Below are 16977 nucleotides of genomic sequence, written 5' to 3'. Positions count from 1 at the left end.
AAAATGTGTAATTCTAAGAGAAAACTCTTTCATAAACGTTTTCTGATCATCCTACTTAGATCTGCATGTGTGTATGTCTGTAAAGTGTATATAAGAAATGCTGTGTTACCTAGTATATTTATTATTAATACAAGCCACTCTTTTTAGTTTCCAGATAGGCAAATTAAATGAAATTAGGCAGTACTAAATGAAATTTAAGTATGAAATTGTACATTTCACATTCAGACTGGAATAATGGCGTGTTTAACAGATTTATTAAATGAAACACAATTGGCTAGATTTATTCATGATTACATACTAACCATAGTTTACAAACAACAATGGCTCACATAATTTGCTAAACCAAAATAAAAAACATAACATCACTGATGTTATATGATATCTGAGTAATGTCATTACCAAGTTGTCACCAATTTCAGATTTCTTATTCTATATTGTAAAAACTTTGAAGACATTTTGATTCATACCATTTGTTCATGTCCAGTCATGATTCCCTTTTAGTTTCAAGTTACGTTATATGTAACACAGTCCTAAGAAAATATACATATTGAAGATATAAATGTGATGATACTTCTAAATTACGGAATTTGACATCCTATGAAGAATTCTGGCTTAAGTGTAAGACTCTATAATTATTGATAATTATATAGTTATATGGATAATTACTTATGCGTATATGGAATTATTTCATGTAGATGGAAGTTAAGAAGTGAATTCAAATATGTGATCTTTATCAATTTTTGAAATGTACTTATACTCTAAGAATGACAAGCTAGTTTCCTATGGATTTAATAATAAATTTAAGGGTTGAATTAATTTTATATTACCATATAGACCTTACTTTTTCTGTTTTCCTACATTTTCCCCCTCTCTATTTTTAATTACTGAAATATATGTATTTCTTTAATGAATTATCACTGATATATTTTGGTTGGTTGGATAGTTTTAATTTTCTTTTTTTTTTAAAAAAAATATATGTTTTATTGTTTTTTTTACATATCACCATCAATATTTGGTAAATAGTGTGTTGTCTGGGTTATATTACAAATAATAACAAATAATCAATAATAGTTTCATATTCCACATAGTAACTTTTTTTGATTTTCTCTTCTTCCAATGATATTCATCAAGCTTAAATTAGTACATTTCTTGATAGTTTTAGAAGATAACAATTAAATATCTATGAATATTGTCCACTTCTTTAAGCTTCTTTTCTAATTAACCATCTAAATCACCTTATCAGAGATCCTGTTTTTAGTTATCATTTATTTTCCCCTCAATATTCAAAAGAAAACATTTTTATCTGTTAAAATTTTCTTAAAGTTAATACTTATATATTGAAGTCTTTTTCCTCATATGAACCATCCCAACACACACACACACACATATATATAGTGTGTGTGTGTGTGTGTGTGTGTGTCCCCCTCTTAAACCTGAATACATTTATAATCAATGTTTCATTTTTTTAAGCATATTCAAGTCTTCAAAATTGATTGCATTTAAGTATTTAGTACATTTCCCTCATATAAATCATCCCAAACATTTTTGTATTTCTAATATCATAAGCTAAAAATACTGTATTGCTTAAGAGGCCTATGCCTCCTAAGGTAATATTCATTTGTATTCTAAATTTTATTTCTTTAACCATATTCAAAAAAGTGTTTAGTTAAGTATTCAGTTAAGTATTCCATCAAACAAGTCCTGTCATCTAGTTTCTTAATTCTGGCTTTAGCCCTTTTTTGTCAATTTTTTCCCCTAATCAGTATGTTCCATTGAACCCCAAGATCTTCCCATAATTGATGTTGTCAGTACAAATGAATTAGAGTGTTTTTGTGGGAATATTCCTCAGAGGTTTTTTTCTTTTTTTATCTCTTAGTTTCTCCCATCACCTTTTTTCTCTCAAGTTCTTGGAATCTTGATGTATAGGTTATCTTTTCCATGTCCAGTATTTCTTGGAAGCTTTTCTCCATCTGGATTATATCACAGTTCCTTCCATTATTAAATTCCATCTCTAAGTTTCTTTAGTTTATGTTCAGTTATCAACTTTAATTGATATCTCTCTCTTTTTGTTTTCTGATCACTTATTTGTTGGGACGTTAAATTGAAAATGTATTCAAGTTTTCAAATTTATTTTTAATTTCCTCCTGGTTTGAAATTAATGTCATTTGTATTTGTTGTAACATAACATACATTTCTTCCTGGGAAGTATTTATTTTTTCTTGATATGTTCTTTCTGCAGACCTCTGATGCTCCATAATGACCAAAAATCTTTTCCTTTCTCTGTCAACCGCTTTAAAGTCACAGTTTAAAGAGTATTTATAATGCAGGAAGGTCAATTTTTTTCCTAGCTTTTATAGTTCTCGCTTTGTAGATAGTCCAAAATCTTTTATTTTCTTTTATTGCAGCTGTTCTTTGTTTGAAGTTGAAGCTTTGAAGGTCACAATAATAAGTTTTTTCTGGGCTGTATATTTAGGGAAGTATTTTCATCCACCACTAGATGCCAGCACCAGCTCATTTTTCACTTTTCAAAACAAATAATTACCATTTATTTCCATCAATAATCTTTTGCCAGGAGAATCATAACATAATTCATTGATTTCACAATTTCCAAGTTTAAGGTTTTTTTCAGGAAATCAATCAGGTAGAAGAGAGAGAATCAGTATTCTTACTCAGTTCAATTACGCTGTTTACGATCATGCTTAATTTAGTACTCTTTGGCTTCGGCTGCATGTAGCTTGGGCTACTCACGAATGACGCTAGCCTTTCTTCTGCTGGTTTCTGGAGAGCTTTCCCGGACATCTGGATCGACCGCTGTCTTTCCATGACCGGCAGGGCTTTTCTCCTTTGCCACCTCTTTTGGGTGGCTTTTGACCCATTTAGGGTCCCCAAACAGAGAGAAATCAGTCGTAGGGTGCGGAGCCCCGTGATCCCTCGGCTGTTGTGCTAACTGCGCAAAACTGGAAGCCAGTTTTTTTTAATTAATGAACTATAACAATCATTTCATCAACTCTAATCACACACAATAATGAGGACTCTCTGGGCCTAGAGAAGCGTTTGAAGATTTCTAATAACTGAAACACTTTTAAAAGATGGCTAAAGTTTTTAGGTAAAGAAAAGAATTAGAAGTCTGTAAAATGATGCAAAACGTTATAATAATAACAACTACTAAAGAAGGGAATCTGAAAATAATAGCACAATATCAATAATGAGCTTTGCTTCTCTGGATAGATTATGTCCAAAAGTGGCTATTAAAGAAATGATTGATGTAGAATAGAACAAATTTTATCTGGCAAAACAGAGATGGAATCAAAAATGAATTTACAACTGACAGGTCAAGGGAATGACCTAGAAAATGACTTTTCACTGGAGTTATATAAGAAACTTGCTGGGGTTTTAATATTTAAAAGGGAAATACAAATGAGAAAACAAGAAAGTGGTCTGGATAATTTTTTCCTACTGGATTTACAAAAGAGGCTTGTTAGAGGTTTGGAAAACTCTGGGTGATAGGACAAAAAAAGAAATGAAATCAAATCCTACAATATGATGACAACTAAAGAAAAAGACTTAGAAACAAAAGGATGGAATAAAAAGCTGTCTTATTTGATCAAAGTTAAAACAAGATACGTTGTTACTTCTGGCAACCATTTATGGACTTTCTGCTAACTGAAAAGATGATGTTTTATGGATTTGTTTTATGGATTTGTTTACAGCTAAGAGATGGGATATGGGATAAAAACATAAATGTTTGTCTCCTTACAGTTGGTGAAGGTTCACTAAATTTTTTATACTTATAATGAAGGTTGGATGTCATTTCTTTATATATTTTTCTTTATAATCTTACTTTTCACTCTTTTTTCTTGCACCTTTTCTTTCTATTCTATTATCTTTAGTTCATATTAGACTTTATTCTTTAAAAGTTACATATATTATATTAAAATAAATTTCAAAATTATTCTCTATAAAGCAATAGCTGAAAGTATATTGATAGCTGCATAATTCTGCATAATTCTAGTTTTCTGCTCTGGACATAAATATGTTCATTAAACAATTTTACCTTTAAGGTAGATACACATATAAGATTAATACACATGTATACTCAAGTACTTAACATCTAACTTCTCCTTTCCTGATGTGTGCCTACTGATCAGTAAATCAATGGATATTACCAAAAAATGGCTGGGGGGGGGAAGGGGTTATATGTCTCAGCACAGAATAGTTTTTATAGGATGGTTAACAGCATGTAAAACAGATCCCCTCCCCTGAATGTTCGATGTTTTCTTAGGCTGGATTCTCACACTACATTGAGTCTTAAACTCAGAGAAACAAAATCCAAATGTAATTTTTATATAAAATTATACAGGCCATATTATTCCTTTATGATAATGACAGGGTTCCTGAAATACTCTAAAATATAGAGTATTCAACATTTTGATATTGTTTTTCAGCTCAAAAGAGTTCAAAATGCTTCCATACTGCTGAAAATAAGCCAGTTTTTCATCCAAACTTACGTTTATCTTTGTTTTCATTTTTTCCAGGGAGATATACTTAGAAACAAAGCTCTAGCTAAATCCATATGCCATTTTATTTTTGAGAATATTTCTAAGATTTATATGAAACCCAGTGCATTAACAGAAATACAAATCGTATTTGAAAGGGATGCTTTACAAAATGCTTGATTCTTATTTTATTTTAAATTATAGACTATAAAATAAAAACTAGATAGGCACAAAGTTTGACAAGTTCTAAGGAAGATGTTGTCGGATACATTGGCAGCCATCAATATCAAGCTGATCAAATTTTATCTTCCATGCACTATGAACTGAATCTGCATTTTAAGATTCCCTAATTTTCAATTTCTATCCATTTCAAAATGCGTTGTATTTCAATTGGAAGTACAAGTGTTACTAATCAAATCTAAATTTAGTCATGAGAATAAAGTTATATTAGCCTTACTATATATCATTGCACAACATGAAAGGTGATTTGGCTGGCTATATTAAGAATCCAATTTATTCATTTTTGCCAATCCTCAATGTTAGCGTAAAGAAATAAAGTATTTTGAACAAATGCTATAAAATAAAGTATAGTTAGTTCTTACTTTGGTCTCTTTCTTAATGACTGCTGAGGTGGTGTGGCTGCCTTTGGTTCTGGAGACTCCGGCGGTGAAGGGTCTCCACCAGGAAGCTCTGGAGGAAGTGGGAGGTCTGTAAGCAAGTGTCGTGGTCTCTGTTCTTTCTCTTTCTTCACAGACTTCAGAAGAACAACCTCCTTTGGACTAAAGCACCAGAGAATAGAAAAGCATCAGGAAATATTCAGAAGCTGATAACAGCTACAATTATAACATTATTGATAGAAATATCTAGAGGAAATCAATGCAACCAAAGGTTGTACCATGTTAGCATTGAAGTTCAGTACCTGATATACAGCTGAAATTTCAAAATTCTGGGGTTTAGAAAATGTGTCACTTTTAATGAAATGGAAGGAAAAACATAAAAGAACACAATCATGAATTGAACTAATTTAACTACAGTATATTGAAATCAAATTAACTTTTTCTTGGCCACACATATTTTTAAGTATCTTCTTCCTCCACTCCCACCATACTACTCAAACATCATTGCTTGAAAGGATCTGTGATTGGCCAGGGTTGACTACATTCCCCACCCCTTAATCCAGCTGTCTGCCCCTTTTAACTAATAAGAATTACCTAATTTTATTAATGTTAGTGAGGATTGAAAATATTCCTATGACTTGCTATGGCAAAACACTCTTAGATTACAAATACATAGAAAACTGTCTATACGTAAATATTTATGCTAAGTACAGTTTTGTAAATGAACACTTATAGATTAGTACTTGTCATTCATTCTTTTACAATTTCTGGATATTATGATGTATTGCCTCTGTAATTATTAGATAGATAGGACTATATGATGACTGACATGTGGAAGGTTAGCAATATAGTATCAACAATGTCTAACTCTAGCAGCAAAGATGTAACAAAACTCTCATAATAAACTCTACTCTTTCACCAGCCCCTGCCAAACATGGGATAAGGCAAACACACTTGAGAATTACAACTGTTTGCTAGATTTAGAATTAAGAAAATTCCTTTTCCTGGAAATCAAACTGGCTATAGTTTGAAAAACAACTGATAGTCCCTGAAGGATTCAATCTGGCTGTTTATTGGAAAAGTTATTTGTTCTGCACACTTCTGTTGTATAATTCTCAAGATGGTATTCTGGTGGATAGCAGTGCCTTTTTTTTAAGATAGAAATTTAGTTGCCTGGTTTCTGTGTCCTATTCCAACACATTTATAAAAACCCAAATACTAGGGGGAAAAAATTTTAAATCCCACTTATATCCCGCCCTTCTCAGAAGACTCAGGGCGGCTTACAATCTAAGAAGCACAAATCAATGTGCTTTAGCAATAGCCTTCACCACCACCCCCAGCGGCATTTTTACAAAGTCAGCTTATTGCCCCCAACAATCTGGGTCCTCATTTTACCTACCTCGGAAGGATGGAAGGCTGAGTCAACCTTGAGCCTGGTGGGATGCGAACCTGCACTAATTGCAGGCAGCTGGTGTTACTTAAGGAGGCATTAGCCCACTGCTCCACCAAGGCTCAAATTGACTTATTGCCTCCTCTTTTCCCCTAACAGTTTATTATACTATTATATTTCTACAGTGTCTTTCTTCGAAAGAACTTTTGAAGCAAAAAATAAAATTATTTTAAGCAATATTTCTAAAATAATAGTAATAATATACAATGATATAAATTTCTGTTTAGAATTATTTTAGGTTCATCAGACAGAACCCAGTCATGCTGTCCCATTCAAGATCTCAAAAGAATATAAAAATACAGCTCTGCATCCCCAGAAATCTAATATTATGCTATCACTATTATACTTATTAAGGGACGCGGTGGCTCAGTGGGTTAGGACGCTGAGCTTGTCAATCAAATGGTCGGCAGTTTGGCGGGTCGAATCCCGAGTGCTGCGTAACAGAGCGAGTGCCTGTTACTCGTCCCAGCTTCTGCCAACCTAGCAGTTCGAAAGCATGTAAAAAATGCAAGTAGAAAAATAGGAACCACTACGGTGGGAAGGTAACAGCGTTCCGTGCGCCTTTGGTGTCTAGTCATGCCGGCCACATGACCACGGAGACGTCCTCGGACAAGCGCTGGCTCTTCAGCTTTGAAACGGAGATGAGCACCGGCCCCTAGAGTTGGAAACGACTAGCACGCATGTGCGGGGGAACCTTTACCTTTTATTGTACTTATTACTTATAAACTCCCTTTAGCATGATGAATATTTTGACAAACTGGAGAAAAACTCAAACTAAAAGAAAGGAAAGGTGAGAAAAATCAGGTCACATTACAGCAAATCTTGGTCTTGCAGTCCTCTTTGTGTGCAAAAAAGACATATGAAAACAGGGTAACATGCCCAGCAAGAGGAAAAATGAAGACAGCAAGCAAAATGGCCAAATTATACTTTACCATCACCACTACCACCACCAACACCACCAAAAATAAATATCTGATTTAAGATCATCATTCCTGGCTCCAAATATAGCAATCAAATACTGTTAAAAAAACAAATCAATACACATTGGCTAAAGGGAACACTGGGTCCCAAAGCACATTTGCTTGCCTATTTAAACATTCTCTAGCTATTGACTACAGAATTTACTGCACCAGCTCAAGTTTTCAGATACCAATCTTTGCATCAGAACAGTGAAATAAGCAATCCATTACACTAACAAACCTTTGTAGAATTGCAGTGTCTACAAACCTTACCTTTCCAACTCATCTTCCCCAGGCAAGATCGGTGGCAAAGGGAGTGGAGGCAACGTTGATGTTTTCAGATGAGGAACAGCTATGGTCACAGAACCATGCCCCTTTGAGGAGGATTGCATGGTGGACTGGGGGTTAGCCTGAGAAGTCAAGGATGTTTTAGAATGGGCAGAAAATGGCAGAGGAACTAAAGCAGGGCTGTGAATGGTGGATGACTGGGCAGATGGCAGAGGGGGAACAACTGGCAATGGAGGCAAAGGGGGCAATGGTGGAGGAATCTGAGGAGGTGGGGATGATGTTGGTAAAGGAGGGAGTGACTTTACAGAAGGCAAAGGTGGTTGGACCTCTTGCTCAGATGCCTCTATTTCTTTTGGAGTCACAATTTCCTCCTTTGCTATAACAAGTTTCATATCTTTTGTTCCCACAGTTTTTGAGTCTTTAACCAAAGCAGCTCGTTTCTTTTCAGAATTTTCTACTGCCTTTGTTTTGACAGGCTCGGGAGTTGTTTTCATCTCTGCATTGTGTTGTAGAGTATTTACCGTAACCACATCATGAGGACATTTTTCAGGCTTAGCCGTTTTTGTCTTCCTGACATCCATTAAAGACTCTTTTACTTCAGCTAAGTTATTTTCTTTTCTAGACACCAAGCTAGATGAGTCCTTGATCTCCTTTCCATCAATTTTTGCTGCAGCAGCTGCGGCTGCAGCCCTCTCCTTTTTCTTCCTACTCAGCTCAGCTCCTAAACTGGAGGTCAGTGGTAGCCGAGCAGGTGAGATACTGGAATGGCGACTGCGAGATCCAGTTCTCTGCTTTTTGTTATGAGATGAAGAATGCCTTGAATAAGTGGGACTTCTGCTTCGAGATTTCATGGGCTTCCTGTGAAAACAAAATAGGACAAATCAGAATCCAATAGGATCTCAACTGCCATATTTTTATGTAAAAATCAACCTCTAGCTCTCAAGAAATTAGCTCAATATTTTATGTTATGTATTTCTATTACACAATATATGTTTCATTTGAAATTATAAGATATGTGAACACAGCCACTGCAGTTTGTAAACCATGCTTAAATGCTGCATGAACCCAGCTGATTTATTCATCAAACCATGGTTAAAATAGGCCATGGTTTAGCCACTTCAGAACTTTATAGATACCGACCATGACCCTTAAAGCTCCAGTACATTCCCAAAATTGCTACAGGTTTCTCCGTTTTTTTTCTTTGGCTTCACTTTACGCGCATAGGCTGAAACTGCATCTTCCACTCACATGTAACATAATACAGCAATCTTTATAGTACCACATGTTAAAATAAAAGAGGTCAAACATTTTAGGCCTGGATATATCTAGATCTAAACCTTTTGCTTGGAATCTAGAAACCATGATATTAGCGTTTACATGTGCAAAAATAAAGACATATATACTTGCACAGAACAAGACAGGCTTTTGTGAAAAGAAAAAAATATTTACTATGAAGTTTTTCTTTTAACTGTTCTAACTAAGAGAGATGGGAGGGAGGAAAGGTGAGCTGCCTTTGCTTGGGTCAGCATTGCTTTCAAGGTTCACTTTCCCACATTGGTGGTTAGTCTTCCGAGGTGCCCTTAAAATCAGAAAATAACCTCACTGAAATTACCTTTTTTTTCCCACCAAGAAGACTGAGAGTTCACTGGCCAGGTCAGAAAGGAAGTAAATTTTCAGGTTCTGTTGTTCAACATAGGCTATGTAATTTCCAGTATAGTGTAGCAGGATAAGAGAGAGAACATTCCCAGCCACAGAAGGTTGCTGTGTGACTGAGCCAATCACTCTTTTTAGTCCAACCTAGGTCACAGTTTTATGATAAAAAAATAAAAGGAAGAAGTGCTATATATGCCTATCTACAGCTCCTGAAAAGTAAAAATTAAAAACTAGTAAGACCAAAACTCAATTGTCAGAAATCCACACACTGGTTCTTAGTCTTTCCTAGTCCTTTCCTGACACTGAGCTTCTCTCAGTTCTAACATTACTGTTCTAAGAATCAAATCTCAGCAGATTAGTAATCTTATCTAAATCATCCCTAATCCCAAACACTAAAATTCCAACAAAACACAAAGATTTGAAAGCAATTTCTATGGTTAATTATAGGCAGCTGAGAATGTATGCAATCCAGAGATCTAACAGGAGTACCTCAAGTCTTTGCAGTGTAGCTTACTAATCTAAAATTTAGTAGATACAGCTTGAAATGTGACTGTTACCTGCCTCCTTACTTTTTATTTTTTTTAATCAGTGAAATATATCAAAAACTGCCCCTTTATTTTGTTACTTTATTATTTTCAGATTATTTAAAAGTTATCAGTAGAAGGGAAATATGTAGTTAGGGATGAACTTTGGAGTTCCTGGTACTACCTGAGCTTATTTGTTTGCTTGCAGAACTTTCATTACCCAACTAGGTAATATCATCAGTGCTACAAAGTGTGGAGTTTTATCCCTCTTTATATATTATTTATATTTAAACATTTTAGCTGTTTCAAAACCTTTACTACATTCATTTTTAACATAACAATATGGCTATCCAAGACTTGCAAAGAGTAGTTTTGAGAAATCCAGTTGCCTGGATCATGCAAGATTGTACAAACAGTTATGAGAGGCACTATTTATTCAAATTAAGCTCAAAGATAAATTAGGCCACGAAAGAGGCCAGAAACAACAGTAAGTAGTCCACAAAGCCAATAAGGGTAACTAAGTAAACATGACTGAGAAAAGAACTTCACTAGTCAATATAAAATAAAATAAAAATAAATAAAATAAATAAAAATAAATATGGCTGAACTCAGCCTTAGGCCAATTATTCCAATTTTCTTCCAAGTTTTGAATAAGCTATCAATGTCATTATTTACTATTTTAGGCAGTTTAAAGTGTTTTCATGGCTTCCAATATGAAAAGAGCCAGTTGTACTCTTGGGAATAGTAAAGTCATATTTACTGATGTTATTCTAGAAATATAAGGGCAAACCTCTATCAAGAACAAAGGGGAATATTCTTTCTTGAATAACATTCAAGTTAATTTCTTAAATACAACTAACCCAAATCAGGATTCTCTCCTTGCAGTAGTTTTGTCATTACTGGAAAACACCAATTACCTATAATAATAGGTAATTCAATAATAATAAGTGCCATAATAGTTTAATAAAAACTATTTTGTTGTTTTGGCTGAAAGATGGTTACTACCATATAATTCATTCACTGGTTAATAGCTATGATGGCCTAATTTAAACCATAAGGGGCAGACCACAATACTGGATTCACTCAGTACAGTAAGCCATAACCCTAACAAACTACAAAGTTAAGTGGCATGTGAACACAACCACAATCAAATAAATATTAAGTATGCTTCAGGGCACACTTCCAGGTAAGGCAATATCTAGTATTCTCATTCTTCATACACTCAAAGAGAGCACTCCCAATTTGGTTTATGGTCACTCATTCACAGCACACCACTTGTACGTCCCCTTGCTTTCTACTTGAGTTTTCCAGATAGATACAACTAAAGCAGGCAACATACACATCACTGGTCAAAAGCTGGGAAATAATTAGGGACACACCCAAATCACTTTTATCCAAATACTGAGGCACAAGAGGTTCTTTGAAATACAGACTCAATGAATTTAAAATAAGAGCAAAACTTTACTGGTTACATAAACATCTGCTCTCATACACTATACACTATACCACTATACACAATTACCCAAGTTTTCCTCAGCTAGGCTGACAGGGACTAGCTAGAGCAGAGGTGTCAAACTGCCGGCCCACAGGCCAGTTGCATCATATGGAGGCCACACTCACCCCAGCTCTAGCAATGCAAAAAAAGTTGTGATACATCACAACACATCACATAGCGGAGTTTGACACCCGTGAGCTAGAGACAGAAGGCACCAAGTCTGGCTCCAAAGAGAACTCCAAGAGTGAGAGGACTTTAGGACTCCTTTTAGTCCCTAAACGTTCTTGCTATGTTTATTCACAAGTTTGGTAGCTGTTGATCAGATGGCAGCATGCTCCATGTACTCAGGCCCAGCTTCCTTTGTCTGGCTGTTAACCTTTTTCCTTTAGACTTGGTTCTTTCTTAACTACCTCCCTAAAGGGATTTTTTAAGTTAAGATTTCTGGCTTATTGTCCTACCTGCTTACGTGTCTTCAGGTTTAACTATGGCAGCTTCAAACCTAGTCTCAAAATATCCTACAATATTCCCCAAAATTCAGATCACCAAAATGTACTAATAAATTTGCAACAAAATCTTTTACAGAATATTTGAGGTCTAGTGATCCATATCCCATTCTCCAAACTTCAAGTTAGCATGCTGCCAATCCCTGCTTATTTAGGAATCCAACTTGAGAATTAGTTCTTGAACTCACTACAAACACCTCATTTCATAGTGTACTGTGCTAAATCGTCAGCCCAATTATAAGAAGCCAGTCCCAATTAATATGAACAGTCAGTTTGGAGCAGGGGTTCCCAACCAAGGGTGCGAGTTGATATTCCAGGGGATGCGAAAACTTGGGTTTTCAAAATAATACTGTATATGCATAATTTGTTGCCGTTATTTCAAACTTGTGTAAAGGACGTGAGAATATATCAGAAGCATTCTAGAGGTACAGGATATAGAAAAGGTTGGGAACCAATGGTTTAGAGAAAGGGCACTTGTTTTTATAGAAGAGGTGGAGCATGTGAGTTAAAATGGTTTAAGAGTTTCAGAACCCAAAATATGTAGGTGAATGAAAAAGAGTTGGATAACTAGAACATTAGATAAAGCTTTGTAAAGCCTATAAAATAAAAGAAATATGAACAGGAATGAAATGCCTGCTTGCAGTTTCACATATTTATATGCACAATAGTTTGTTCTACTCATACCTATTTTACTCCACATATCAGACTCAACAGTCACTTTCATAAGTTTTCTAAACTTATGAACATACATTTTTAAATCAGATGATGTTTACACACATTAACCAATCCTTTCTCAATAAATATGGAGATACTTTCCTGACATTTGGCCCCTAATTAGCAGGAAATAGCAGTTCCATTTGTTTTACATTATTTAAAAATAACTGCCAAGAGTTACCAATAGAAACAAAATTAGTGGATTCAAAATGTAGCCAACCAAATGCAGGGTTTATAAAATATACTTTGGGGTGGGTGGGGGTGTATACGTGTGTGTGTGTGTGTATGTATGTATGTAAAAGGGACGCGGTGGCTCAGTGGGTTAGGGTACTGAGCTTGTCGATCAGGTTGGCAGTTTGGCGGGTCGAATCCCAAGTGCCGCGTAGCAGAGTGAGCACCTGTTACTTGTCCCAGCCTCTGCCAACCTAGCAGTTCGAAAGCACTTAAAAATGCAAGTAGAAAAATAGGGACCATTACAGTGGGAAGGTAACAGCGTTCCGTGCGCCTTTGGCGTCTAGTCATGCCGGCCACATGACCACGGAGACGTCCTCGGACAAGCGCTGGCTCTTCGGCTTTGAAACGGACATGAGCACCGGCCCCTAGAGTTGGAAACTGTGCAGGGGAACCTTTACCTTTTTATGTATGTATGTGTGTGTGTGTGTGTGTGTGTACACACATATATATACATACATACACACACACACACACAACCTAGTAACAATAACATTTTTTTTTCACTTGGTGGGAAGCTTCCATAGTAATATTTGTTTCACATTTACTCCATATAAAATGCCTTATGTTAACTATTGTATACTTTCTCTCATGTTCATTAACTATCTCACTGTAGAGAATGGAGTTGTGAGTCACTTCACAAAGACCAACCAGAATTCACAACAGGAAGAGGAGAATTCTGTGAATGTTTAAAACAATGTGACAAGACTGTTGTTTAGTACTGCCAGAATGCTAGTTATACTCACAATATATATGATGAGTATGGCTTTAGTTTTACTTGTCAGAAATTTCTGAGTTTATACTACATGACTATAGCACAATGAAAAAATTAACAGTAAATTCTGGCAGCTGTGTTTCTCATTTACACACCTGCCCCAGAAACTTTCCATCTGCATTAACTGTAATGTAGTGTCATTCATCTTTAATGATCTGTAGTTCATGCCAATTGATTCTAGTTTGCCAAGTTTTGATGACATGACAAATTAAACCAAAGATATGTTGAAAAACATGCAAGACCAGTGCTCACTAGCACTAAGTTTTCATAGTGTATGATTCTATTTCATATCATTATTTAGCATGATATCCCACCAGTTCAGTGTTATACTGGCTGACCTGGCTTCTTTTCAACTTCATTCTCCACATCAGTAAGATAGAACCTATTACTTAGGATACAACAATATTGGACCCATCTGTGTTAGACTCCAACTCCACTCTCACTAGCATAAGCATGCTACCTTAAAATGTTATAATCCAACACACAGGGACACACCATGATGGGAAAGATAACCCTAATGAATCAGAGGATTATAAAACATTTTCTAAGAAACAATAACAATGATTCTGGGTCATTAGCCCCTTTAGCTACATTGTATGAAGAATAATACCTGGAAACAGGACTACGACTCAGAGACCGCTTGGAAACAAAAGGACTGCTGGAGCGCCTTCGATTGAATGGGCTGGGAGATCTTCCACTGTATGATCCACTCCCTCTTTCATAGCTGGATGAACGCCTCCTGCTGTATGGACTGACTGACTGCTGTCTCTTGCCATAAGGGCTGGGAGAACGCATACTGGATTGGTAGGCAGCAGGTTCCTTATATGGAGGGCTGACTGATGGTCGTCGTGAAGATACACTAGGACTCTTCTTATATGAATCATAGTTACTGGATGTATGTGACCGTGGAGGGCTGTTGTCATAGTCCTGTGTGTAGGATGCTCCTGAAGGACTGTCATCTTGTTTGGGACTATCTGACCACTTACGGTGTGGACTTCTGGATTTCCGCTTTGGACTGTCCAATGACTTGTAACTTTTGGGGGCATCTCTTTTCCGATGACTTTTACTGTGATCCTTGTGACCAGATTTTGCCTCCCGTTCTTTCCTAGACTTCTCCTTATGCAGTTTAGCTGAACGGGACTCTTTGCTACTGCTCTTGAATGATTTGGATGAATGGTCATCATTCTCCTCATGAACCCTTTTGGAAGGACCAGATAGTCTATCTTTACTAGAACTCAACTTGCCTGAGGACTCTTGGTTTCTCTCCATTCTCTTCTCCTTGTCTCCCAGCTTACTTTTTATCAACTCACGGACACGCCTGTGTTGATGATGACGTCTATGTAGTCGATCACTCCTGTCTGATGTCCCTTTCCTCTCATCATTTTCTCTACGTTCCAACTTGAGGACGGCTTCATCTGAGAAAGTGTCAGAATCAGAGCTGATATCATCATATTCTACCAATGGTTTGATCATGCTGCCAAGAGGTGCTCCTCCTTCTTGGGACCCCAACGGCGAATCTTTGGAATGCCTGGATCTGTGTCTTTTATGCTTGGAGAGTCGATGCTTTTCTCTGCTGTTTGAGCTCCCACTGCTGGACACTGCATCTTGATGCAAAGACCCCCCACCTCCCGTATCCTTCTTGCCCCCATGTCTTTCTGGGTTTGGCATTCCTTCTCCACTGTGCTTGAAGAGGGAGGAATCCTCCAAAAAGCCCAAATTCTACTCTTCAAGCCCCCCCCACCACGATGGAAGGGCTACTTTTTTTTGTTACCTATGTCCTACATTCAACCCACCCTTGTCTCTTTACATGAGGATAAATTGGACCGCTTTATGAATATCTGATTCTGCAATTATATGCAGAATATTGTAAGATAAAGCTGCCTCAGAAATAGATTTGAAACTGAGTTGAGCCACCTTTCACCTGGAGAAAAATATCAAAATATTCTCTGATCTTACACTTCACATGTAAGAAGGGAAGAGACAGTGTTTTAAAGCCTGAATAAGCACCTGCTCTTCCTTAACTCCAGGTCTCAATTAACCCCTACTTTTAGGGTACTAATTGCTCAAAGGGGTTGATTAAAGGGGTAAAAAATACGCAAAACCCCTAGTTTGTAAATAGGTAAGAAGCTGAACGTTACAAATGCCAAAAAAGAAAAAAAAGAAAAAGAAAAGTTCTGGAAAGACACTAGTCACTTTAAGGTTTTTGAAAAAGGGGTCCTCTAAGAGTAGTCTCAAAGTACTTAAGCAAACCTTGGGTCAAGGTTGCCTTGCCACTAAGGTCCCACGTCCCTACAAAATGAAAGTGGGGACTGAATTTATCTGCTATTTCCTTAACTTCCTGAGGGGGTTACTATCTACACTTCCAGCCCGCCCCGGGGCCTCGCTCACTGAGCAAATCCTGCAGGCCCGTGACCAACCCAAGAGCCTCTACTAAGGGGACAACCCCTTCCTCAACCTAAATCTCTAGTGAGTTCCCCAAGTCAAGATTCCCATTTTTTCCACCTACTTCCCAGACCGAAACGGCGCTGTTTCCAGATGGGGGGGAGGGGTAGAGGAAAGGAAGGTAGGAAAGCGAGGAGGGAAGAAGGTTAGCCACCAATTCTCGCGAGAATACGAAAATATAATCGCCGTCGTTGTCGTCCTCCGAGCCGCCGACGCCGTGGCTTCTTTGGATATATCTCGGAGGTTCCTTTCCCCCAACTCCTCTACCTGCTCCTATTTCTCCAAATACCGCGAGAACACGCACGTGCGTGCGCGTACATTTGCTCCTACGCAGGCGCACGCGCTCCCGCACAGCCCGAGCTTTGCGAAGTCTCGCGACACCTACCAAGAGATCAGTAATGAGACCGAGAATAGGTTATCCCGGTTTCTGACCTGTGGGTTTTTTACGAGATTTGGTGCCATGATCTCGCGGGATCTGGGCTTTCCCCCCCCCGCCCCTTCAAAGCGTGGACGGCCTAATAAAGTTCTTTATTGGCCAAATGTGCTTGGACACCACAAGGAATTAGGAGACTAAAATGCACTCTTAATTAAACGTTTATTTCTGAAAAACCTACAAGAACGGGAAAAAAGGAAGCTTGCTTTCCGGAAGTTATTTCTTCTCTCAATAGTGGGGAAAAATGTAGTATTGTAACGCTTTTGTGCGATCCTCAATCGTTTTAATTCCCTGCTATGAAATATATTAAACCTTATCACGAGGCAGCTGCGGATATTTTTGTTTTTTCACAAAAATATGGGTGAATTTCCTGGGGAATAAAAAATTGATTTAGAAA

General features: G+C 37.0%; 1 protein-coding gene across 2 annotated transcripts in view; it reads right to left on the bottom strand.

Moving 5' to 3' along the window:
* CDK12 (cyclin dependent kinase 12) overlaps nucleotides 1-16394 on the bottom strand; it is a 46394-nt gene extending 30000 nt beyond the window's left edge. For both annotated transcript variants that reach the window (XM_081346445.1, XM_081346444.1), the window contains exons 1-3: nucleotides 14316-16394; nucleotides 7796-8668; nucleotides 5099-5275 (exon numbers count right to left, since the gene is read on the bottom strand). In XM_081346445.1, the coding sequence (XP_081202571.1) occupies nucleotides 5099-5275; nucleotides 7796-8668; nucleotides 14316-15373 (2108 nt within the window). In that variant the 5' untranslated portion in view covers nucleotides 15374-16394. The remainder of the gene's footprint in view (nucleotides 1-5098; nucleotides 5276-7795; nucleotides 8669-14315) is intronic.
* Nucleotides 16395-16977: the final 583 nt, after the last annotated feature.

This window comes from Vipera berus (assembly GCF_964194415.1).
Source record: "Vipera berus genome assembly, chromosome: Z".
NCBI lineage: Eukaryota > Metazoa > Chordata > Lepidosauria > Squamata > Viperidae > Vipera > Vipera berus.
The sequence above is the reverse complement of the archived record's forward strand: the minus strand, read 5'-3'. Positions and strand labels throughout refer to the sequence as shown.